Raw genomic sequence first — 26,077 nt, forward strand, 5'->3', positions numbered from 1 at the left:
AAGTGGTTGGCCACATATAAGGCCACCCAGTCCACAGCCTTGTTAGCCTTTTTGTAGACATGCATGGCTTGAAAGGTCATTCCACCGCAGACTAAAGATCGAATGCCTCAAATCAGAGGGTATGTCATGTCTGCACCACCAACTGTCCACTGAACCCATCCGATGATCGTAGCTGAATCTCTCTTCCAACACTCCACAGCCGTGTTACCCAAAAAAAAAAAAAACTTAAGGGTTTGTTGGACCGGCCGGTATGGGCCAAGTGTTGTCTTTTGTACTCGAGTACGAGCATAGAAGAGTAAAAAAAGAATTGTTGAAAAAAAAAAGAAGTACAAAAGAGTGCATAAAAATACGTACGCTATCGAGTACTGATGAGCTGACAGAAGGCTCTAAAGAGTGTTTAACGGCAGCTGCTCGGCCACTCCAAGACCCGTCAGTGAGGTGTATTTAAAGGACTTTCCACGGCTTCTGTGGTTAAGTTCGACAAGTTGGCAAAACGGACAAAAAGAATTTATAACCTACATCATCGACGCACCGTTGGAACCATTCGACACAAGGTGGGTTAGGCTAAGACCTAAAAAAAATAATACCCTACACCATAGATATCAAACCAGCAATGCACAACAAAAACAAATCAAGATGAAAGCATGATGAGTGAAGCCTATAAAATTAGAGACGTGTGATCAATATGGTGCAGCACCATATGGTGCATTACCATATGATGCACATGATATATAAAATAATTTTTTCAATTTGAGATAAGTCTCATGATAAATAGAGCCTACAAATGAGAAATCTGGAAGATAATTGGTGTAGGGTATAATTTAACTATGGTCAGATACTTGTTCACCTAAAATAAACCAGAGATTCAAAATCACTCTAATACTCTATGGCAAAATAAAGATTGAGCGACCTGCGAAGGTGGACTTCTGACCCCAATGTTTTATGATGTATGGGATTGAAGGGATGGTTAGTTAGGAAGTTTCCCCCGGGACGTATATATTCCTAGTAACTTCCCTTAATGACATTTTTTTTTCCTTCTCTTTGGACATCCCAAGGCTATCAATTATTTAATATACTCTGTACATGATCCATAAACTTAGCCAAAGTATATTAAAATATATTTAATTTTTTCATGACATGAGATGTTAGAGCGAGGGGGCCGGGTAAAGAGTGCAATAGGTTTGAGGTATCACGGAATCAAAAAGAATTAAAATATAGGCCATTAAGGTGACAAAAAATTGTGATCTCCATGCACGCAAGTGCCTCATGATGAAAATGACAAATTTTTCTTACCAAAAATGTCTCATGAGTCTTTCTTTTTCGTGCGGTAAATCTAATGAATCTTTCAAAGACAACTTGATTGATGTTTAAACTATCATAGTATATTGACTCCAGCAAAAGGCCCATTATAGGATAATAAACAATTTTGGGGAAGAAAACAATGGGAAAAATATCACTTGATGCTTAATGGTGGGCCCTGCCAAGGTAAGGAAGAAGACTTTTGGTGAAGGGGCTGAGGTGGGCAAGAGATGGTTAGCTTTTTTTTTTTGGGGGGGGGGGGAAGAAGTTTCTACACAGTTTGAAGAAAATTTTCCAGCTCTGATCATCTTGCCACGAAGCTGGTCTTCCGTCCCCTGCACCAAATCTCTCGGGCTGATAAATTTGAACCAGATCCGATTCGGTTATATAAAGCTAGGATTCTGCCAAATCACTTGGCCTCTAGTGAGGGAGAAAAATAGAACTACAAAGTAACAAGAGAAGAAAAAAAGAATGGAAAGCACGCAAGTGCCAGCCAAGGCGCATGAAAAAATATTCTTAACTTTGGCAATGGCAGACAAATTTCTATGGTTGGATAGGGCTGGAGTACGTGGTGAACGCACTCAAAAAGCTATGCATCATCCTAATCAGATGGTCTTATTTCTAATAGGCTATATTTATCACGTGCTTGTCCCGATGATTGGCTCATAGGAACGAGATAATCGGATTCACATGGTGCACAGCCATATTAGCGTATGCGATGCATGATATTATTTGTCGAAAAAACTAGAACCATCATGTGTAGAGATGGCAATCGGATCGGATCAGATCATAAATGGGTCGGGTCACATGCAGGTCGGGTCAGAAAATCATAAATCTGAACCCGACCTGTTTATTAAACAGGTAACCCGACCCGACCCATTTCATCTGTTTAATAAATAGGTAACCTGTTTACCTGACCTGTTTAACCTGTTTGCCCAACCTGACCCGTTTAACCTGGTTAGACCCGTTTAACCTGCCCAACCCAATCTGTTTAACCTGCCCAACCCGGCCTGTTTAGACCTGTTTAGACCCGTTTAACCTGTTTAGACCTGTTCAACCCGTTTAACCTGTTTCGACATGTTTAACCTGCCCAACAGTTAAACGGGTCAGACATCTAAAATCCGTATCCGACCCAATTAATAAACAGGTTAAACGGGTCGATCTGTTTACAATCCGAACCTGTTTAGGCCAAACCCAAACCTGTTTATGGCGGGTCGAATACGGGTCGGATTGGCGGGTCGGGTCATATTTTGCCACCCCTAATCATGGGGCGCGTTTCCTAAAAGAAAATGGAATAAATAGAGCCAAATGCTTAGATAGAGGCGAAACCCAAAAATCCATATGGCATAGATTTAACCAATGAGTATGTTGGGCATTTAAATTTCGATCTTGATGACCCGGATAAAAATGAATGCAATATAATTGGACCAGATAGGTCGGTCGCGAACATAACCAATTTCACTCATTTAAGCCTATGCAATGACAAAAATAAATAAAAACATGTTGGCTCTCTTGTTAAGAGTAAATCTTGATATCTTGCTAGTTATTTATATTTTAAATGGCTAGAATGGGTAAAGAAAACTTTAAAATAAGGGAAATTTGGATGATGGACTATGTCCGGGTTCAACTAAAAATTTGAAATATTGTTTGTTTCATACTATATGGTATAGTCTTAAATATTGAAATAGAAGGAAAAAAAATTATGCACGATGAACTTGAAGAAATTATATCCTCTATCGTCTGCACCATGTGACCGTGCATGCACATAATTACTACTGTTCATTTTTATGGCAATGCATTTGGATAAGTACTTGATGAATGGAGCTTATAGAAATAAATGGCTGTAACTGACAAATGTGAACTTACGGGGATTTATCTTGTTAAGATATTGCGTATGGGAGTTGAATTAGTCCAATTCCCTGATAAAAGCTAGGTGCCAATGTGTCATTGTCTCGACTCTCGACAGAGTAATGCTACAAGAAAATCAGCTGTACTTGGCATTGCAGAATAGGATTTGCTGCAACGTTGTACTAAAAAGCACCAACTAACACATGGCACGTTGCAATGGAACTTTCAAACCAAATATAGTTGAAGAGATAAATTTGTTCTTGTAAAAACCTTAGAAACCATGCTCATTGTTTTTCTTCAGAACAAATTACCTGGCTAATTATTAGAGCCTTGCTTGGTATCCATTTAGCCCCTATCACATAACAAGGCTAGAACCATATATTTTAAGACAGCGATCTTTACCAGTTTTTTTAATGAACTCTCCAATCCCCCCCTCGTCGCGAGAAACACCTCTCCTGCACCAGCCGGGTCAAGTCGAACCTGAACCATCCTGGAAGGAACCACTCGGTCTGAAACTGTTATTAAATTGGAAGGTCAATTTTGGCCTCCCATTGTAAGCCTCCAACAGTACCAGTTGGGCCCACACTAATGCCCGCGCTTCGATGCCACCGCCTATTATAATTAATGCTGATTCCCCCAATTCCAGCCTACCAGAATTTAATAAGAAAGCATCCCCGTCTATAATTCTTTTCCGATATTTCTCACGACGTGCCTGCTTTCCCCGTGTCTTTGATCATGAAGCATCGATCCAATGGTCAGGCTCTTATAATCCTACGAATAGATAAAAACCGGAAGAAATATTTTTTTTTTTGTTTATTACTGTATCTCCATAAAACACAATTTTTACCTAAATATTTTTAATATAATAATTCTTTTAATAAAAATTATATTTATTTTAATTAAAAATAAAATAAAATCTTAAAATTACATTTTTTTTGTCTTATATATATTTTTTTTGTGCATCCACTCATTAAAAATATTTTAATTATTTTAATGATATTAGATGGTGTGGACAAATATGTAAATAAAGAATTATTTATATAAACAAATATTAAAAAAATAAAAAAAATGTTTCAGCAGCCTGAACCGGGAAGAAAGGTAAATAAACCGCCATTGGTCCGGGTCAGAAACCTACCGGTCCGCGGCAGACCGGACCGCTGCATTATTGTCATCTCAGCCACCGAGGCAACGACCAGGGGGGTGGAGATAGTGGGACCCAGGGTTTTGAAGTCAAAATTCGCCGACCTTGTTCACCGGCTCGCGGAGGCGCCCAACGGGATGGAATCAGAGGGTGCGCCTCTCAAGGCGGGGCGAGACGGTGGGACCGGCACGTCAGCCGGTAAACGAAGGCCAGCCGAGGGGAGGGGTCCGAGGGGAGGGGCGTCCATCCGCGCGTGGGCGGGCGGGGGCGTCCCATGTGGGGCCCGCCAATTTGGACGGAAGGGTGCAGCTCTGGGGGTATAAAGCAAGGTGCCGATGGTACAACAAGGGCTACCGTGAGCCGTTCTCTATCCTTCTCTTTCTTCCCTTCTGTTTGCTTCTTTGTTTCGGATAGAGTGAGGAAGAAAAAGGGGGGTAATGCAGGCTTCCTCTGGTCTCCTCTCTTGCCACGGCTTGGGGTTGTAGGCTCTTTTTTTCTCTTCTGGAATTCCATTCTTTTAGCCGTTTGTGTGTTTTTTTTTTTTTTCTTGTTGAGGGGGGTTGTGAGCTGAGGAGGAAGGGGAGGAGATGGGAGGGGACAAGCCGATCAGTCTGGATGAGATCAAGAACGAGACCGTTGATCTGGTGAGCAGCTACTCCTACTGCTAATCTCGTATCTTCTCATTTCTTGTCTTGTCCTTAATTCCTGTACTTTTTTTTCAGTCTAATTTTAGTTGAAATTGGCTTTTCTTTCAGTGAAATTTTATCCTCCTTCGTTGACTTTTCATGCCGATGTCTATTTTTTCCCATTATTTTTTTTATGTGGACGATGGCATGGAGATTAGTTGAAGGAATTATTGGTTTTTTAATGTTGTGGAACAGAGTGTAATCTCTTCTAGATCTACTGTAAAACATGGCTACGCTCAAGAAAAGACTTTTTTTTTTCCCCTTCAGAATAAAGGCGAAACAGCGGATTAGTCTTTTTTAGGCAGTCTTTCTCTCCATGCAGTACGATAAAACAGAAATATTTTTTTTCCTAAACATATATGTATTTTCGTGGTATACGATAAAATAGAACTAAATTTTTTCTATATATTTCTCGGTTCTCGGGCTATCTTGAATTATTAAATAATAAATAAACAAATTCAATATTTAGAATTATCTGTACTAAATCTGTTAAAGGCCATGGCTATTTCGGAAGTTAGCTGATTTGCTCCTTCGAGAGTCGTGACCGGGGAGTTCTTCTATTATCTATCATTTACACGGCTCTCAAAGTCTACGCGTACGGTGATCTTGGTTGAACGTTTTGTTTCCTCGAAACCTGCCTAGTTTTTTTTTGTTCTTCCGTGGTACTTCATCTTTTTTTTAACTTCCGAAATAAAAATAAAAATAAAAATAAAAATCTTCCGTGGTACCCATAAACGCGAACCTTTCGATGCTCATCGGACGGCTGCTGTGCCTGGAGAGTTAGCAAGTGGTATAGAACTGATCTAATCGGACGACAGTGATTTATGGGTCGATGTGATGACTTACGTTATGGGTGGGTTAGGTTAGCGACTTATCCTTTTTTATTGTTTGTGCGCATGGGAATGGGTCCGTCCGTTCATTGACTTGCAAGACACGATTTTTGTTGTTTGTATAAAATTTAATGATTCCGACGTAAGTATTGCCATCCACTGAGAAAAGTATCTCCATGCCAAACAAACCTTCAATTTATATATAAGCGGGCCAAGTCTATCCACGCTGTGAGTTGCATCAATTCTGTAAAGATTATTCTTCAAGTGGTTGGATTCTAGGATAGAACGGTGTAATTTGATTTCCTTTTTGCTTTTCCGCCATTCTCACAAGTCACAAGGTTAGAAGACGGGGAGTGATGGGTGCGTAGACTCACTTGGATCGCTCATTAATGAGCTTGAATTGGGAACTAGAGGTCTGCTTGGGTTGACTTCTTTACCAGCGCAAGAGACGGCTATGGGCAGGTTCCCGACTTTTTCGCTTTTTGGGGAGACGTCCCGAAATCCATCGACTTTTTGGCCGATCTCGGCCGAGTTTACGTCTGTGGAAAAGTTTTGCACTTTTGATTGGATTTTGTGTGGATTTGTCGGATAATTTTATTCTTTAGTGGAGCGGTGGTAGGAGAGCGAAGGTCGCGGCTGCTGACTTTGTTTGGGCGCTGGGTTTGTTTCGCAGGAACGGGTTCCAATAGAGGAAGTGTTCGAACAGCTGAAATGCACCCGGGAGGGTCTCTCGTCGGAGGAGGGAGCCAACCGGCTCCAAATCTTCGGCCCCAACAAGCTAGAAGAGAAGAAGGTCTTTCTTTTTCCCCTTTTTTTGCCCCCAAAAATTGATTTTTAACCTTTTTTTTGCGGTTTTCTGAAAGCTAGAATGATGATTTTGTAACAGGAAAGCAAACTTCTCAAGTTCTTGGGATTTATGTGGAACCCCCTCTCTTGGGTCATGGAGATGGCTGCTATCATGGCTATTGCCTTGGCCAACGGTGACGGGAGACCCCCGGACTGGGAAGACTTTGTGGGAATCGTTGCTCTGCTATTCATCAACTCCACCATCTCTTTCATTGAAGAGAACAACGCCGGCAATGCGGCGGCCGCCCTCATGGCTAGCCTCGCTCCAAAAACAAAGGTGAGAAGAAGCTCTAAGCTTTGTTATGAAAAAAAAAAAATCATATCTTTTCTTTAGACGGCGAATGAATTGTCTGTTCGATGCCTGTAGGTGCTCAGAGATGGGCGGTGGACTGAGGAGGAGGCTGCCATTCTGGTTCCTGGAGACATCATCAGTATCAAATTGGGAGACATCATCCCGGCCGATGCACGTCTGCTCGACGGAGATCCTCTCAAGGTGGATCAATCCGCGCTGACCGGCGAGTCCTTACCTGTGACCAAGAATCCGGGAGACGAGATATTCTCCGGTTCGACCTGCAAGCAAGGTGAGATCGAGGCTGTCGTGATCGCCACCGGAGTTCACACGTTCTTCGGAAAGGCGGCCCATTTAGTGGACAGCACGAACCAAGTCGGACACTTCCAGAAGGTCTTGACGGCCATCGGTAACTTCTGTATCTGCTCCATCGCGGTCGGGATCGTCGTCGAGATCATAGTCATGTTCCCCATCCAGGACCGCAAGTACAGGGATGGGATCGACAACCTGTTGGTCCTTTTGATCGGAGGAATACCGATCGCCATGCCGACCGTGCTGTCCGTGACCATGGCCATCGGGTCTCACAGGCTCTCTCAGCAAGGTGCCATCACCAAGAGGATGACTGCTATCGAGGAGATGGCCGGCATGGATGTCCTCTGCAGCGACAAAACAGGGACGCTGACCCTGAACAAGCTCAGTGTCGACAAAAACCTGATCGAGATTTTTACGAAAGGTGTCGATAGAGACCATGTCGTCCTATTGGCAGCCAGAGCATCCAGGACTGAGAACCAGGATGCTATCGATGCTGCCATGGTTGGGATGCTTGCTGACCCCAAAGAGGTATAGCTCGATTGATATCTCCATTGTTTATGTGTTCCATCTATCATCCTCCTTCACCAATAATAAGAATGAGTTCTTGAATTTATAGCAATATGCGAAAGTTCATTGTTTTTTCTCTTTAATGTTTAATGAAGTTAATCGATATATGATACTCAGGCAAGGGCTGGCATTAGGGAAGTGCATTTCCTCCCCTTCAACCCAGTCGACAAGAGAACTGCTCTAACTTACATCGATGCTGATGGCAACTGGCATCGTGTGAGTAAAGGTGCTCCCGAACAGGTACGATGCTTCCTGGAGTTCTTCATCCTTTGAATTTTCACATTATGTAACTCCCATGTACATATCATTTACGGCTTAATGATTCTAATTGGTCCATGGAAACAGATTATGAGCCTTTGCAACTGCAGAGAGGATGTCAGGAAAAAGGTTCACAATGTGATCGACAAATTTGCTGAACGCGGGCTTCGGTCGCTGGCTGTTGCAAGACAGGTTCATGATCGGAGTCATTATTACTTCTCTTGATAGCATAATGAATTCCTTATTCCTTATATTATTGGTCTTAACTCCTCTGCAGGAGGTTCCTGAGAGAACCAAGGAGAGTGCCGGGGGACCATGGCAATTTGTTGGCCTGTTGCCTCTCTTTGACCCCCCAAGGCATGATAGCGCGGAAACCATTCGCAGGGCTCTCAACCTTGGTGTGAATGTGAAGATGATTACAGGTGATCAGGCTCGTCCCTTCCATCACTTAGTTGCCAATTTATAATAGCTTTAGTTTGTTTTCTGTTCTTAATACAATTTTCTTCCTTCAGGGGATCAGCTTGCGATTGCTAAGGAGACCGGTCGAAGGCTTGGAATGGGAACAAACATGTACCCTTCCTCTTCGTTGCTCGGTCAACACAAAGATGATTCAATTGCTGGACTTCCGGTAGATGAATTGATCGAGAAAGCTGACGGGTTTGCTGGAGTTTTTCCTGGTGCGCTTCATGTGCATATTCCCTGCTGAGAAATCCGAACTCTAATATTTTCGATCGTGGTAACAGTGGGGAATTCTCTTTTCTCTCTGAAACAGAGCATAAATACGAAATCGTGAAGAGGCTGCAGGAGAAGAAGCACATATGCGGAATGACAGGGGATGGTGTGAACGATGCACCAGCATTGAAGAAGGCTGATATAGGAATTGCTGTTGCCGATGCCACCGATGCCGCGAGAAGTGCTTCCGATATTGTCCTCACTCAACCTGGGCTCAGTGTTATCATCAGCGCTGTCCTTACCAGCAGAGCCATCTTCCAGAGAATGAAGAACTACACTGTAAGCTCTATCCATCAACGTTCATCTTCCATGTCTTCCTTGTTTGCATCATTTTGTGGCTAATATCTCTTTTCTTGTCTGTCATTTGCAGATCTATGCAGTTTCCATCACCATCCGAATTGTGGTAAGTACCAAATAGAGATCAGACTCTGCCAAATACTAATCTCTTTCTGGTTTGATGGTTAGATCGCCAGATTTTTTCCACTTAGAACGTCGATAACTATTTTTCCGACCGAACTGCGACTACTTATATGACCTGCTCTCACTTCTTCCAAAATTTTGTAGCTTGGGTTTTTGCTTATTGCTCTGATATGGAAGTTCGACTTCTCGCCTTTCATGGTTTTGATCATTGCGATCCTTAATGACGGTGATTCCCTTACTAAATAATTTGATTCATACCATATGTATGCTCCTTCAACTTCAAAACTGACAGAGACTGCCCTCTTATGTGGTAATTTGAATGCAGGTACAATAATGACAATCTCGAAAGATCGAGTGAAGCCATCTCCGATGCCGGATAGCTGGAAGTTGAAAGAGATTTTCGCTACTGGTGTTGTGCTGGGTACTTATTTGGCAATAATGACTGTCGTCTTCTTCTGGGCTATGAAAGAGACTGACTTCTTCTCGGTGAGCATTTTAAATGCTCTTCTCCTATGTCTGGAACTGCTATTGGATGAGCATGGTTACTGATGCTGCCGCATTATCTACTAGCTAAAATTGATTTGTTCAATTATGATGCCATGTTGCAGGATAATTTCAAGGTTAGATCGTTGAGGCACAGCGAACACGAAATGATGGCTGCACTATACCTGCAGGTCAGTATTGTGAGTCAGGCCCTCATATTCGTCACCCGGTCTCGCAGTTGGTGCTTCGTCGAACGCCCCGGACTTCTTCTAGTCAGTGCTTTTTTGATTGCTCAACTTGTAAGTTCCCCCTTGTATATCTTTTAGTCTTTTTTCCATAATACATCAGTATTAGCAAATAGTGGTGTATGCCTATCATAATCACATCAACAAACATGTATTTACTTGCAAGCAATCAGAAAGGTTTAACATACGAGATATGTTTAAATGTACTAGCCCATCAAAATCCTTGACTCGTTGGAAGTGGACCTGGAAACCAGTGAGACTGTGGGATAGAACCTCATTCTTGCTCTTTATGCATGGCTGCAATGCTGATTTCCTTCACTTTCCACAGCTTGACTCTGCTATTTTCTACGAGCAAAGCTGAATTCCACTATCTGCCAGCCTCAATTATGCATATTCCACATCACATTTGGGACCTTGTCTGTCCTGATGATGCATTGCTAATTCTAGTTCTCTAGTTCTATTCGCATAGTGTCTACAAACAGCTGTTGTTACTGCCACGACCGAACTAAGATTTCCTATTGGCAGGTTGCAACTCTCATAGCTGTTTATGCCAACTGGGGTTTTGCACGAATTAAAGGTATTGGGTGGGGCTGGGCTGGAGTGATCTGGCTCTACAGTATTGTTTTCTTTCTCCCACTTGACTGGTTCAAATTTGCCACTCGCTACATTCTAAGTGGAAAGGCTTGGGACAACCTCCTAGAGAGGAAGGTATGGCACCTATTTCATGTCCTTTTACCTAATCATTATATATATTGCTTATCCCCTGATCAATGGCCCTCTATTCCTCTGGTTGCTTGCTGCTGATTGTTTGCATCCATTCGCTTTTCTGACTACAGACTGCCTTCACCACCAAGAAGGATTACGGAAGAGAGGAGAGGGAAGCTCAATGGGCTACGGCACAGAGAACACTTCATGGCCTCCAACCTCCAGAAACTAGCACTCTTTTCAATGAAAAGAGCAGCTACCGTGAGCTTTCAGAAATTGCCGAGCAGGCCAAACGGCGAGCGGAGATTGCAAGGTAAGGGGTTCTAAAATTCCAAGTACTTGTTGTAACTCTTCAGGTCATTGTGCTTTTCAGAACTTTTGCTGGAGGTTTTATGCACCAACTAGTCAAATATTCAGGGGCTTTTGCCAATATTTTTCTTTTATGATAGTTACAGCATTCACCATTGCTTTTGTCGATTGTTCCTATAAGGGCTACCTTTGGAGTTATTGCAAAGCTTTTGATCTCCTTTTGCATGATTCACCATGTTATACCGTAGGTCTTCTCCTCTTCTTAATTCCTAAATCTTCCTAAAAATTGTTATGCATGCACTCACCATTGCTTTTGCGTTTCTACCATGTTGCCTTCAACTGACTTTAAACTCCTTGAGTTCCTCTACCTTTTGTTCCTCACTCTACTTTTTCCTAATTTCAAACATCTGTTGCAACATTCTCCTACACCACATTGCAACTCTAATTACTTCGATTCATTTGGTTTTTCATCCCAATGCCTGCTATATAATCTCTATTTTTTTGGGCACTGATCAACAACAGTTGAAGCAGTACAAAGTGACAAATGAGAGTCTGGCATCTCTTAAATAAGATCAGTAACATCTGCCATTTCTGTATTCATTTGCAGGCTAAGAGAGCTGAACACTCTGAAGGGTCATGTGGAATCGGTGGTCAAGCTGAAGGGGCTCGACATCAGCACTATCCAGCAGAGTTACACAGTCTAGGAAAGAGACCTGGACGAAGTGATGGACATTAAAGGGAAGCAGAGGGCGCTTAAGATTAGAAGAAAGAAGTAGAAATTATGTCTGTATGCAATGTAGAGAGTGCAATGTAATTCTCCGACCCTGTCTCAGCAACCTACTTATATTCATTTTCCTCGTCTTCTCACCATGAGCAGTGCGGATGTAAGATGAAAATAACGCAAACATATCATTCCTCTCTCCCATTTGATAGAGGTTCCATCTCCTTTTTTCTTTTTTTTTTGTCTGTGGGGGGAGGGGCAGTGGTTTGGGTTATACTCCAAATCTTAGTTCTGTAAACTTGGTGAGGAAATTTGTTGAAGCGGTATTGCTACTTTGTGGATGATGGGAGCATGCTCCCTGCGTTTTGGTCCTCATCTGCACTTTATGCACCACGTTACCGTGCATGCAGCCAATCACAGCTACTTGTTTTCTGATCATCGAGCTACCATGCATCGCCATTTGGTGCACACAACATAAGATATAATTTCTCGTGATTAACTCCTGCTTCCGAGTCACATGATACATGGCATCGGCTCTTTGAAACATTACACCAATCGGCCGAACCCTCTATAAATGCCTCCGCATGGAGGAATTATTCGGTAGACTTAGTCTACCACGCCAGCTATAAGCTAGGCCAATGAAAATTAGACACATCAGCTAATATAAACTGCCTGCCGTAAGATTAATCATGATTAGATGAAACTAAAGAATTCCGGGAAGTCGTCTTCGCCCGGAGCGCGGCGTGTCGCCATCGTCGTCGCAGGCGTGGCCTGGCCTTTCCTCGCCAGTACCGCTTCCGGCTCATCAACGCCCGCTTCTTCTTCACCAACGGCCTCCGATTCGTCCATGTCGTCTCCGATTCCCTCTACCTCCCCAAACCGGTGAGCTTCAAGAAAGTCCTCCTCGCCGGGTAGGAGATGGCCGACGTGATCGTCGATTTCTCCCAATCGCCGACTGATTCGGCGATCCTCGCCAAGGACGCGCCGTACCCGTACCCTTCCGGCGACCCGGCCGACGAGATCAACGGCCGGGTGATGAAGTTCGTGATCGGGCGGCGGACATTAGTATTCCTGTTATTTGGCTAGCAGATTTGAACCGATGATGCAGTTACCTGTAAGAACAGATTCATTGATACTAATGGAGGTACATCAAAACAGGTTACAGAGGAAAGGGAGGGGTAGAAGAACCGGAGAAGAGCATCTCTTATTAGAAACAGGGTGACTTTTGAAGGTGCTTCTGTCTTAACTGAAGTTTTTTACCAAGGAGGTGGAATTTTGTGGGCAATCATTAACTCTTTGAAGTAAGTGTATGTATATAGGGTCGGGTTCAAGTTATATCTGGTGCAACTTTTAGAGACATTTTTTGAATCGAATGATGGGAGCCTTACATCTATAATCTAAGCTGTTAGATGTAATTTACTACTTTAAACTTCTTATATACAAAAAATCATATGATCTGATAACCACTAACATATACATCAAGCAATCAAAAATTGGATAGTTTAAATGATAAAAAAAACTAACACATGATGCATAGTCTAGGATCCTCAAATCATATAATTTTTAGTTCATAAATAGTTTAGAGATAGTAGATCATATTTAAGTGATTGGATTATTGATATGAGACCTCCACCATCCAATTCAAAATTAGTGATGCATCTCGTGTCTAAGGTGCAGATCAGGGACAATATGAGGTTCCACCCCTTCAAAAATGGTGAGTGCTCCTATGCTGAAGTTTGGTGAAGGTCAGCTTTTTAAGCAACATAAACATGAGAAGGGAGGAGAATGGAGTGACTTAATTTTGATGCGAGATTCCTTAATTCGAAGCTCGGTTGCCTCTTTGGACCCTTGTGAATTCATTTGACCTGCTCCTTAGTTCTTCTGAAGTAACATAGAGCTGAACACAGGCATTCCTTTTTTCTCTTATGAAAGATATCTATGGCAGGTTTCAGCTTTAGTTGAAGCAGATGATAGCGATAAAGATGATGGAAAAATGAAACTAAAAGGAATTGAGCTTCTCTTGTCGGCCAGAAGATTCAAACAAACTTTACCATCAGGGGAATTTTTTTTAGATATATGTTTTTTATTGTTTTCAGAAATTTTTATAAGGCCAATGCAGGTCTCAAAGGCAGACAAGACATGAAAGAGAGCTGGTTTTTGTTATTAGCTGTACAAAAGGATCTCATCTTTTTAGTACAGATCACACATATTTGTTTTGGAAAATTGATTCAACATTGTCATAATGTACTGGAGTAATGTATGTGAAGTCTGACTGGTTCTTTATTCGGAGGAAGATGCATTTTATAAGATTTTCAAATCCTTTTCTTGCATTTCTTCTTTGTTCCATCCTCGTCCCCCCAAATTCCCATGGTGCATTGCCAGCTCTTGGCCAACCCTTGTGCTATCTACATTTTCCTATGAGTTTGTTTTGTTTGACTACAATGATTGTAGTTAAACATAGTTGTTTGCCTATTCCCTAAGATCATTTGATATTCCATAAGAAAATATCCAAAACGTACTCTTAGGCCTATGATGAGTTCATTCCTTTGAAAACCATGGTTGTACTACTACTTTCTGAACCAATGGCAAGAAAAGAATAGAAACGCAGCACATATACCAGCCGAATCAGAAAAAATAATAAATTGGTAAATAAGGAGGAACAACATGAGAAAGTATCATATCCATGCAGAAGAAAGATGTTAGCTTGCATTTACGTATAAAGAAGTTTCGAGTCAGTGTTTACAGACAACAGAAATCACCTTGTTATTATTGATCATGGCTTTCCATGTGTCATCATGACTCAGTAAAATTTATTCTCATAATGTGCTGCTGAAGATGAGAACCCCTTGTAAAAAACTTTGAAAGAGAAGCTAATTTACTCCTAACTGCATTAAGACTTGGAGTTTGTTTAGTATTTTGCCAAATCAGCTACGTTCTTCCACTGACTAAAATCAATCTTGAAACCCATAAAAACTGATCCAATGAAAGAATTGAAGCTCGAAAGCAATAGCCAGAAGAGTATGAGAAGCAGTGTCGAGAAGACTCTGTAGATTTCAGGAAGCATGTTCCTGCATGCGAGCTGTCACCTGCACTCGAATGAGTGCTGATACACCGAAGCTGAAACTCCATCGAACAGCAATTGCCTAAGCCCAAAAGATGGGTACAAGTTTCGAAGTTACGTCTCATTCAAATTGAAAGCTTGGAAAAGCCAGGGGGGCCTCTGCAAGCTTTCTCTGTCGAATCCGGTGGAGTTGTCGCTGCATTCCTCTTCTCTCTCTGGCCTGGAGGTTGTAGACGACAAAAGCAGTGGCCTGGTATCACTTGGAGTTGATTTAGAGCAGCTTATTTCATTATTCAAGCTAAGCCAATGTTTTGATCTCTTCTTATCCGTGCCACATCCTATGCTGAGTGTCAGCCCAACTTCACTCTCGTCCTCAGTCCACAAATCCGAGCCTTCTGTCTTAATTTTTTCTTTGAGATGCTTAGCCAAGTTGGTGGTCTGATCTTGGGTATGTCTAACTTCTGTGAAGGCGCAGTTTTCAGCAGGCTGTCCAAGATCGAAGCCCTTCTGCGCTCTTAAAGGGTCTTCTGAGCAGATCCTTAGCTCTCGCGAGCTTGAGCCTGCCCTTGTGTTGTAGTGACGTAGAGAACTGTACTCTGAGTTTAGATGTGCAGTGAGGTGATGTGTGCTATTGACATGAGAAGAATGACTGGTCTCTGAGCTAGATGTACTGCCGCGAAATCTGGTCCTCGTATCTGCAAAGCCTCTGGAAGAGGCAATTGTGGGAGATTGGAGCTTCTCCTCTTTACCTCTCATCTCAGCCATAAGCATCTTCTGAACTCTGTATAGCTGATGGAGATCTTGCACCTGCAATATCCAATCCAAAATATGTGCTTCAGTACTTCATTACAAATGATGATGATGATGAAGTAATAACGGTTGGCAGAATAAGAATGCCGAGATGGTATATGTGGTAGAACTAGGCAGGAAAGAGAAATGTAAGTAAAAGCGCGAGTTGTTAAGTAATGAAGACCCAAAAGAAGATTTGCAGAAGCCCCGGGAAAGAGAGGGGTCTGAAATTATGTTGAAGGGAGCAGATAGAGAAGAAGAACACAACTAACAAAGAAGCGGCACAAGCGGATTCAGAAATCTCTCAAATCCATAGAAACAAAAAGTGAGATACGTGAGCACAGTTTCACCTGCTGTCTGAATATTTCTTCTTGCCTCAGCATCGTATGCCTGATGGATTCTCTGTTGTTTTGCAATCTATCCATGGACAACTCTTGAATATAATTGAAAGTAGTCTGGGTGCCTGCCTTGAGCAATATATTATTTAGTCTGTCCCAAGTATCTGGAGTGTTCGGATCAGTAGTCACTAGAAGACGGCTGTTCTTAAGCAAGCTGGTGAAGACAGTGCCATGTAGTTTTGTTCCCATTCCTGCAACAATAAGTGATCATCTCAGCTATTTTTCTTCATAATGATTAACCATCCTTGTATCAGTAAAGACTCAGAAACCATTGCATTTGCATCATGTACATAAAGACAGATGAATGATAAACATGTGCATGTATCCCTCCACACATGCGCGCGCGCGCATATATATATATATATATATATACCATTGCATTTGCATCATGTACATAAAGACAGATGAATGATAAACATGTGCATGTATCCCTCCACACATGCGCGCGCGCATATATATATATATATATATATATATATATATATATATATATATATATATATATATATATATATATATATATATATAGAGAGAGAGAGAGAGAGAGAGAGAGAGAGAGAGAGAGAGCTTATTATAATGTAATGGTATAAAAATTCAGATATTCAATTGTACTTTGAAGACTAATATTGGACCTCAAGACTATTCAGAACCATCCGCACAGGCAATTAATAATAAATTCTAGTGCCAAAATGTGTCTTCCTCAAATAATGATCTGGTCATGCATGTTAATCTGCTGATTGCTCCAGTCACAAAATTATGTGTCATGAGTGCATTCCAACAGAATCAAGATTTAATCAAAACTTAAAACTGTACTTCCAATCAAGAAGAGACAAAATATAGATAAACAAAATAGCTGCATTCATCCCTGAAAAGAAAAGAAGTATAATAAAATTAATTCAACTATACTCTTGAAACCATATTTATCTTTTACAATACTCTAGAATTACAAAGATGAGAAAGTTTTGAAATGAAAAGGAGCAGAAGTGCTATTTCATCACTGCATCTGCAACTTCTAGCCACACGATTCGTGCCATTTTCCTAAAATTTCTATCATCAGTGTACTACAATCAACGCCATCATCAGTTTGCCAGCCTCAAAGTTTTGTAGTCAATTCAACAAGGAAATATTGATTACAAGAACTCGATTCAGGTACTAGAAAATCTGCGAGCACCGGAACAAGAAGCAATAATAGCTCAGCACAATGCACAATTTCTTACCTGCTTGGTCCATAGAGGCCCTGCTGCAGCAATGCAGTCAAGGGATCTGCCTCAGATTATAAAGAAACTAGTTCTTTAACAACCTCACAAATGATTTGAACAGCCATGGTTTTGCTATTCCTCGACCGCAAAGAACGAACAGCACCCTCTTGCAGAGAAAGAATGAAAATAGGGAAGAAGAACAGTGTCTGAAAAATAAGAAATCCGACGTTTCCTTGAGAGATCATAGCAAAGCTCAACTTTCTTCGATTGAGTGCAAAGATAAGAGGTAGAGATCTGAATAAGTTTGTAACTACAGAGAGATGGAGTTACAGGAAAAGTTTTCTAATTCGAAGTAGACCTACAGTATCCCAGGATAGGATAGAAGACCAGCAGCTGGAAACAGAACATGGTGAATTCAAATAAAGCAGAGGTGTGATATGTTGTTGTGTTCTTCTAAAGCAAGGAAGGCAAGATATATCTTCCTTTAGAAATTGAGTTCTTGGACTAATAGCTACCTTATGGGTTTCATTAAATTCTGGTAAATCATATAAAACCACATGTGGTTAGTCTCTCAATAATTGTTTTCCCCCTCTCTGGGAAACATTTATTAGTAGAGGAAAAGAAACTGTCATAAGAACAAAATACATCTTTTTCTGAGCTGAAGAACAAAACATATCTTGAACAACTTAGTGGTGAGAAGACTATTGCTTCTTCTTCTTCTTCTTCTTCTTAGAAAGTAAGATGACTATTATTGTTGTCCAATTGCAATGCAACACCCACTTCAGGTTTCTGCTAATTCTCAATAAAAGGCTTCTAAAATAAGACCTAGAAAGCTCCAAGAAGAGAGCATAGCTCTTCTAAGTAAGTGCATGACATGTTTAAGACCCAAAAGAGCAAGATTACATCATTTGATCCGAATGAAGCACACTTAAAAAGCAATCAACAACAAATTAACAAAGTAAAGGACTCAAAGGTGTTAAGGGAAGAATAGGAAGGCAGTATAATTCACCTGCAAGCGCCGTTTCTGCTGCTTATCGAGCATCTTCACCCCCACCAACCCTTCTCTCCTCCATCCAAAATCCCCTTAAATAACCAAAGAAAGCTGGAACCCGCGCATGAACAAGCAAGCAATGACAGGCTGTGAAGGTGGGCAGGCAAGAAAAAGGTGGACAAGCCTCGGCAAAATCAGATGGGAATTGTATTATATCCACAAGAAAGGACCAAAGACGCTAGCAATTAAAACAAAAACACAAAAACAAGTCTCACTCATCGACATAAGCCATCTAAGCATGTGAACATAATATCCCGGACAGCTCTTAGAGAGGACATGAAGATACCAAGATGCTTTTTGGCCTGATGCTTCCTCTCTCTGTCTGTCTGTGTGTGTCTCTCTCTATCCCTCCCTCCAACTTCCCTGGACAAAATCAAATCCTTTTCATGGCTTCAGTTCCTTTAGAGGTCTAGAGGTACCGATGCGTAGGACCTACACATGTGGTTTCTACTCTTTTCATCAGGATCGCTTTTTTAACCAACCAGGATAGATAGTATGCTTCTTTTTGATGGTAGGATAGATAGTTCAGCTTTTCTTGGATGGGCTTTTTCTATAGCAGAAAATGGTGATTACTTACAAGGCATCAGATAATAGCAGGGTAAAACAACTAAACTTTTACTTCTTACAACATAAATCTGATCCATTTCTTCACTAGATAACATTCTCCAAATTCTATTCCTGGTATAACATGAAGAACTTTTCCTCAGATCAACAAAGGTGGTAGTATCTTAGATTTGTCATCTTAAACCAGTGCCAACCCCTTCCATTGGTGCAAAGCTAAAGTTTTTCTTGGTGGGGCTTCTCCATAGGATAAATGGTACACCATAAATAAGAGCAAACACAGACCAACTAAAATTTGCAGGGCTATGCATCCCTCAAAACGGAAAATGATCCTTTTCACCACTACATACTATTCTCCAAGTTCTTAAACCGGACCCAACTCTTTGTATTAGTGCAAAGGCTAAATTTTTTCTTTGGGTGGGCTTTTTCTATAGGAGAAACTGTCATTGGATAAATAAATAAATAAATTATTCAACCACTAGGCATCTCTTACACCAAAAGAAAACTCATCCTTTTGTTGACTAGATAATATTCTTCAGAATTTTATACTCAACCCAATCATTGTTTTTGGCATAAAGACTAGGAGTTGCGTGTGTAGCTTTCTTTCTCATCGAAGGAAGGGCTTGGTACTACTTATAGATAAGAAAATTCTCAGCCCAAGAAAGTTCTCTTCATGGCATGCTTGTTCCTAGCAAAAAAGATGAGATTTTTATCCCAAATCATTTCCTTTTCCCAAATCTTCTCTAATTCCAGTTTTAAAAAAAATCAGATTTCAGTTAGAGCCATTTTTCAACCATTGCCCACTTGCTAAAAAGTCAAGGAAAGCAATAACAGAAATATCTCAAATAAGAAAATTATTAATAAATATGAGAAAATGAGAGAAAGAAAATGAACAGAGCAGTAATTTTTCTCCCAGTGCCTATCACTTTTGTTGAAAAGCTGACAAACTAAAAACATTCCTTGTCCATGAAGGCTTTGGACCGATTAAAAAATTCCACATCTCCTGGTTCTCGCTCGGTGAAGCCGCTCACCACCAGAAGCTTTTACATGCGTTGGGGGATTTTTAATGACACCCACCCCCCTCTCTCTCTCCCTGTGTGTTAAAGAGAGACCACTATAACGGTTTTGGATAGATATGATATGATAAGAAATTGAATGTTTATTGTTATTATGTACCAAAAATATGTAATTTTTACTTAGCAACTATATTTTTTTTCAATGTGTGCAGTATATGTTATATATCAATACCAGTAAACAAAAGCATAGATTCAAAAATTAATGTTTAATTTATGAACACTGTTCGTAAAATAACATTGTTATTTTGCATTTATTATCCATTATTTCCACTAATGCCTATTACAGTAAGTCCAAATCTTGTTTCATTTATGTTTTGTGTACCTCTAGCTTCAACAGAAGCCATCCACCATCCTTTTTAACATACAAATCTCTTATCATCATCCTTCTAAGTTCGAGGTAACACCATTCAAGTTTCTTGGAAACAATGGATCTACAATTCAGCTTAACAAAATTCCTACAGTATGAATACAGGGTAATTTTTGATAGATCCACGGAATATGGGTGAGTTACAAGTCCCTGTTTTTCTTGCAAATCTTCTATAAATAGTTTCTGTAAACTCTTTCTTTTCTAATAAAGGCGGGATAGCCTTGCCTCCCTCTTCAAAAAAAAAAAAAAAAAAATTACAAGCTACTGTTGCATAACCAATAAAAAATCTTGTCACGTATCTGATTATAGAAATTCTCTACGGATAAATGCAAAAGTTAGACGGCAGCTGTATGATTTTTTTTTTTCAAGATCACGTACGACATAAGTATCTGTCTTTTACACAGAGTCCAATACTAGCTAGACGGAGCATATGATCATCATCATTTTCCTTAGTCAACAATAATATTTTTCTTGGCCAACAATTGGAGTCCTGAAAAAGGTTAACAAGTATAATGGCGTTATTGAAATCAATCAATCTCTCTCTCTCTCTCTCTCTCTCTCTCTCTCTCTATATATATATATATATATATATACACACACGTACATACGTACGCGTGTGTGTATATATACACATCCTCCTACCACAGTTGTCCTTTTTGCTCATTCCCCTTGTACCGGAGCCTAGCATATTTATTGCATGCCATGGTAACAGGGGCTCCTGCTGGGTGGGAGGCAGAATCTATGGTTGGTGGTTTGTCTCCTCCTTGCTTTCAATAAAAAAAAGCATGTTTGTTATTTTTTTTAAAAAAATCAAAATAAAAAATTTTATTTAAATATATAAAAAATAAAAAAATTATATTTTTATCATTATCGTTCTTGCCTCCACCATCAATGTAATCGTGGTCTTCACCGCCACCATTACTATCACCGTCTCCACCAACATCACTATCTTTACCACACCATAGCACTATTACCACTGCCTCTACTTTATTGGTGGCATCTCTACAACCACTATTGCTATTACTGTTGCATCATCACTCCTACTTGCTCTACCATATCACTCTCTTCGCTTCCACCACAATACCGTCATCATCGTAGCCATCTTCACCGATACTCCCGTAACTATCGCAATTGTACCGCCACCATCATCATCTTTACTGTATCTCTTCATCAACCCATCTGCACATTAACTGTCTTCATTATTATTATCTTTATTGCTACCGCTATATTTACATTTTAAAAATAATTAATTATATTAAACATATTTCTATCTTTAAATATAGAGACATGCATACATATTTTACTTTTTTTATTTCTAAGAGTATAAAAATAATAGCATATACGAGGGATTCACTTTACCGGTCTTTTTAAAGAAAATTTATAAAACATTTAATCTCTGTAGTGCCGTTCAAATAAAATATGAAAGAAAATCGAGCTCCAAAATAGTTAGCCGGTTATCAATTTTAAAACTTTTAGTCTTTTTTTGTTTTTTAAAAAAATCATCTGTGATTTCTCGGTGGGCTGTCCTCCGTCGACGCACCTTCTCCTCTCTTGCATCCGCATCTCCTCTTATGATCAGCATATACTACCTTTTATATTTTTTATGCTTGGCGTCTAATTTTTGAGAAAAAAAATTTATAGATTTTACATGGAGTATAATTGGTGTCAAGAAGAAGAAAAATATATTTCCAGTTTGATTCGAATTGTCTATCTAATTAAATCCTATCTCAACTCACAATTGGGTATCCAGATTTTTTAAAAAACATTATATTTAGAAAACAAAATATACAGTATCTAGTATCTCTTTAAGTACACGTTATATATTTATATATATTCATACACACACAAATATATATAGAGAGGGACTAAGGAGTTTAAACCTTAGGTTTTAATTGAATTTTCTTTTTTGTGCACGTGTGTAATTTTTATTTTTTATATTTTGTGCCATTAAAATTTTTATCGTGTTGACCGGGTATTCTTTTAGGCAGGTGCCCACCCTTACCAACCAAAACTCTTGGATGACCTTAAAAAAAAGGGAGAAAGGAAAAAAAGGAGTGGCATCAAAATAAGGCCCAATGATGTGAATTATTTGGATAAGGATTCTGGAGAATTGCAGCTTTGCTATCATCTACAGAGAAAATAATCGTGCTGATGGAGAAGACAAGTATGTATGATGAAGCATTATACTGTGTACCTAACTGAACTTTTGAAACTATTTTATCATTACCATGTAATTAATTTTGTCACCTATCTCAACATTTGGATCACTAATTCGATGGGCCCACCATTTAGATGAGGCTGGTCACACGGAAAGAAAGAAAACCTGGCCGTACAATTTCCATTCGACACTTAGAAAACGTGGATCCTTTTGGATGGAAATATCTAAACGAACAATGAGAAAGAAGTCGAAAGGCATCGAAGTTTGAAGGATATTTTGTCGACTTCAGGAGACTAGGCTTCTTAATTGGCTTTTCTTCCACGGTATCCAAGGTCCAAGGAAGCTTTTCTTTCCTACTTTATTTATCGGATAACTTTTTGAAGCCTATTTTAATGATTTATTGGACCAAATTTTTCTATAAGATAAGCAACTTCTATTTTGAGAATTTAATTAAAGAGAAATTCCAGCTGAATAAGATGAAAAACGTCGAGATTATAACTTGTACAGCATATAATAATTTTTTTCAACCAAACCAGTTAGCACTACTCTAGAAGATGAATAACAAAGTCATAGATGAATCATTGAACTTTAGGTGCTTGCATCGGTAAATTTTTTTCCGACTACCTAAACATTTGGGGCCATTTATATCTGGCTTGAAGGAACTCATCCACCATTACTATTTGATCAGCGGACCGAAGGAAATCCCAACATTTTTATTCAAGTCCATCACCCTAATATATAAACTACATTATGGAACTCGGCTACATATATTCCTCTTGATTTTTTTGAACATTTTATATTCTAATTATCACGGATGTATCTATCCACGCATGATATAATATATCCAATTAATCAAAAAAAAAAAAACTCTTGCAGATTAGTGAAGCTACATCTATAAAGAACGGAGTTTTTTTTCTTAATTTGATTGCCCACAAGTTGAAGGAAACCCATACAAAGTAGGTGCACTGGATCTCTTTTATTTTTTCTGAAAGTGAGCAAGTTAGGTCTTGGATGCCTAGATTGGCTTGCCAAGTTGGATGTTACGTGCCATATCTTACTCTACATCGACAACAATTGTCACATAGTATGCCATCCTCTTCAAATGCCAGCCAATTAGGCGAGAGAAAGATGCATTCCGTGCCCGGCTTGGTTTGGCTTCTAGGATCCGACATACTTTGACGTGTACCAGGTGAAACAAGGCTGAGGTCTCGGCCTCCCAAAACTTCTGACCGTAGGAGGGCCGTCAACCAAGTATGACATCTTTAACACTGACTACTGAATTTGGAATTTACCAACAGGGTTTGGCCTTCAATCCACGACTACAAAAACATTAATTAGTAGCAGTTTTTCTTCGTTCAATGTAACTATTCGACTATTCCAGTTTCAAACACATGCGTACAAAAGAACAAGGCTCATAGGCGGAAAAAAAGAGCAGCAGTAGGTTACATGATTGATGGCTCTGATACCATATTGAAAGAAGAGAAAAAAAGCAGAGATTTGTATTTCTGTCTATCTATTATAATGTATAGGAACAGTCTTTATATAAAACTAAAAAGCTGACAAAGTTTGGTAAGATCGATTAAGTTTGGCACAATCTATTACAAATCAATTCAGATGAAATTTGATAAGACCAACTAAGTTTGGCACAATCAATCACAAATCAATCATATGATTTTAACAAATGCCGCAAAAACCGTACTTTGCAGATATGAGTTTTTTTTTAATAAACATTAAATAACCTCAGTAAAAAATGTGGATGTGGCACCAGCTTTTATAAATTGTGTTACATTATCCCTTAGCTTAAAACCAAATAAAACTTATTCCAGAGTACTAAGAGATTCTGTGTCTCATGCTTTAGAAGGTCTTGGCTTAGTTCAAAATACAAAAGCCCAGTTCCTTGCCCATACTACAAATTTCCTAAAGAACAAGGGTGCATCCTCCTCCTTCTCCTGCCTAAAGGAGACTAACAGGCGGTAAGCCGCATTGGTCAACAGAATTTTTATTAAGGAGGAAGAAAAATTTTATGTGCATCTAGAATGACTGAAGAGGGAATAAAAGAGAGAGAGAGAGAGAGAGAGAGAGAGAGAGAGAGAGAGAGAGAGAGTAAAGGAGAGATCTAGTGAAAATTACAAATCAGTAGTCAAGAAAACAAAACAAAAGGCAGCATACCAAGAAGTTGAAGGAGAAAACAAAAACTTAAAGGAGACTCAAGTGAGCCTGACAAGATGGCTCAAATAGCGAAAGATTCTGGGATCATCACGATGTCCTTCCGTGAGAACCGCACCAAAGGAAGAGAGCTTGGGTACCTTCTCCGCAATTAAAGCTATACTGCCTTTTTTAAAAGAATTCTGAGATCTATACAATTGAAACAAAAGAATTTCGAACGTTTCTGCAATTATTCCATGACTTCAAAACTAGACTGTGACCCAATTATTCCTTCGTGGTTTGTGAGAAAGCTAACCCAACCCCATGGGGACAGCCACGTTATCCAAATAAGTGAATCCAATTGCCAAGCAACGAAACATGAAGACGGTACTGAGATTTGCAATTCATCCTGAAAGATATCGTGGTTTCACTTTAGCTACATTTCTTTCACATCCTATCAACCTTTTGGTGGGTCAAGGGAGGGCTCACAGTTTGGCGTGGGAACCTTGCACTCCTCTTCTTACACTCCATCATTGAGCCTGAGCCAACCCTCAAAAGAGTTCCAAGGGCCTCCTGATGTCATATAATACAAGTATCCTTTTGCTGTCTACACAATAGGACTATCCTCTCTCTCTCTCTCTCTCTCTCTCTCTTGAATGGAAATGGAGGAAGCAAGGAGCTTCCCCCAGATTTATTAAAGAATAGGAAATATATGCAGAAGAAATTAACATAGAGAGAGAGAGGTTGGCGGAGAAGAAATTTTCTCTTTCTCCTCCTTTTTTTTCTTAAAAAAATAATAAAAAATGATGGATTGTGAGCATGGATGACTTGTTTCCAACGGGAATTATCATATGGAATGCCATTCGCCTGCCGTAAAGCGAACCTAGAAAACCTAGATGCCTACTATTTTTCTTGAGGTACATCAATTTCAGTCCTTGCACCAAATAATTGCCATGCCCTAGACCGCTCCGCTTATGTGGTTATCAAAGGAGCTTTGATGCCTATCTAACTTTCATCCTCTAAAAGTCTATTGGAATCCAACTCATATCCTAGCTTTTGGGTTGCAGATATAAAATTTGGGCTGGGCGGAGTACGCAACACATGCTTAAATGGATGGTCCAATCCACAAATTCTATAAAATTTTCAGCTCGATTTCATTAGAATAATCAAACATGCCCTAATTGATTATACATCCTTGTGACGTCGATCCCGTGCCAAGAAAATCTAGGCATCAAATGATGGATGATGATTCCTAGAAAAGGAAAAGGGGGAAATAAACTAATAAAAAAAAACCAATGTACTTGGACTATGAGTTGGATAAGTAGGTACTAAGATGAGAGATGGGTGATGACCAATGAAGCCATTGACCATGCACATTATTGGTGGTTTCAGTCAATTGCGTAAAAGAAGATATCTACATAACTAGATTATGTAATGGCTTTATAGGGAAGAGATATGGAAGACTGGTTGATGGATGGGGACAGAGATGGAAGGGAGGAGGGGGGGGGGGGGGGGGACCTCGGAATGCCATGGGTGGAGATTCTTGCGACAGGTCGCTGTACCATCACATCATTTTCCGCT

The 26,077-nt window shown here is 40.0% G+C and overlaps 2 protein-coding genes across 6 annotated transcripts; one reads left to right on the forward strand and one right to left on the reverse strand.

Annotated features, from left to right (window-relative positions):
* The first annotated feature begins 4,409 nt into the window (after window positions 1-4,409).
* LOC103721526 (plasma membrane ATPase) lies at window positions 4,410-12,032 on the forward strand. Of its 2 annotated transcripts, XM_088707786.1 has the most exons (17): window positions 5,961-6,032; window positions 6,148-6,266; window positions 6,478-6,597; window positions 6,691-6,927; window positions 7,018-7,779; window positions 7,936-8,058; window positions 8,164-8,268; window positions 8,354-8,498; window positions 8,589-8,753; window positions 8,849-9,087; window positions 9,179-9,211; window positions 9,373-9,454; window positions 9,554-9,714; window positions 9,837-10,010; window positions 10,482-10,664; window positions 10,793-10,974; window positions 11,578-12,032. In XM_088707786.1, exons 4-17 carry the CDS (start codon window positions 6,721-6,723, stop codon window positions 11,672-11,674), a joined length of 2,658 nt encoding a protein of 885 aa, XP_088563912.1. In that variant the 5' UTR covers window positions 5,961-6,032; window positions 6,148-6,266; window positions 6,478-6,597; window positions 6,691-6,720; the 3' UTR covers window positions 11,675-12,032. The 2 variants fall into 2 exon arrangements, with proteins under 2 accessions (XP_008810004.2, XP_088563912.1); XM_008811782.5 differs by lacking the exons at window positions 5,961-6,032; window positions 6,148-6,266 and adding an exon at window positions 4,410-4,932.
* Window positions 12,033-14,375: 2,343 nt separating this feature from the next.
* Window positions 14,376-19,266, reverse strand: LOC103721527 (uncharacterized). Of its 4 annotated transcripts, none has more exons than XM_017846283.5 (4): window positions 18,405-19,266; window positions 18,148-18,276; window positions 15,892-16,130; window positions 14,376-15,559 (listed from the first exon to the last, which is right to left on the reverse strand). In XM_017846283.5, exons 3-4 carry the CDS (start codon window positions 16,126-16,128, stop codon window positions 14,867-14,869), a joined length of 930 nt encoding a protein of 309 aa, XP_017701772.2. In that variant the 5' UTR covers window positions 16,129-16,130; window positions 18,148-18,276; window positions 18,405-19,266; the 3' UTR covers window positions 14,376-14,866. The 4 variants fall into 4 exon arrangements, with proteins under 4 accessions (XP_017701772.2, XP_088563916.1, XP_088563915.1 ...); XM_088707790.2 differs by having other exon boundaries at window positions 18,476-18,637; XM_088707789.2 differs by having other exon boundaries at window positions 18,148-19,151.
* Window positions 19,267-26,077: the final 6,811 nt, after the last annotated feature.

The sequence above is a fragment of the Phoenix dactylifera genome, chromosome 11 (assembly GCF_051530095.1).
Source record: "Phoenix dactylifera cultivar Ajwa chromosome 11, Ajwa_hap1_PhDact_Kaust_v1.1, whole genome shotgun sequence".
Taxonomy (NCBI): domain Eukaryota; kingdom Viridiplantae; phylum Streptophyta; class Magnoliopsida; order Arecales; family Arecaceae; genus Phoenix; species Phoenix dactylifera.

Bases quoted from the DNA above. Each gene is read 5' to 3' on its own strand.
- LOC103721527 (XM_088707787.1), bottom strand. The intron at 15,560-15,891 runs GTGAAACTGTGC...TGGATATTGCAG, and splicing joins AAGAAATATTCAGACAGCAG to GTGCAAGATCTCCATCAGCT.
- LOC103721526 (XM_008811782.5), top strand. From the start codon at position 4,876: ATGGGAGGGGACAAGCCGATCAGTCTGGATGAGATCAAGAACGAGACC. The intron at 10,011-10,481 runs GTAAGTTCCCCC...TCCTATTGGCAG, and splicing joins CTTTTTTGATTGCTCAACTT to GTTGCAACTCTCATAGCTGT. The intron at 10,975-11,577 runs GTAAGGGGTTCT...ATTCATTTGCAG, and splicing joins CGGCGAGCGGAGATTGCAAG to GCTAAGAGAGCTGAACACTC.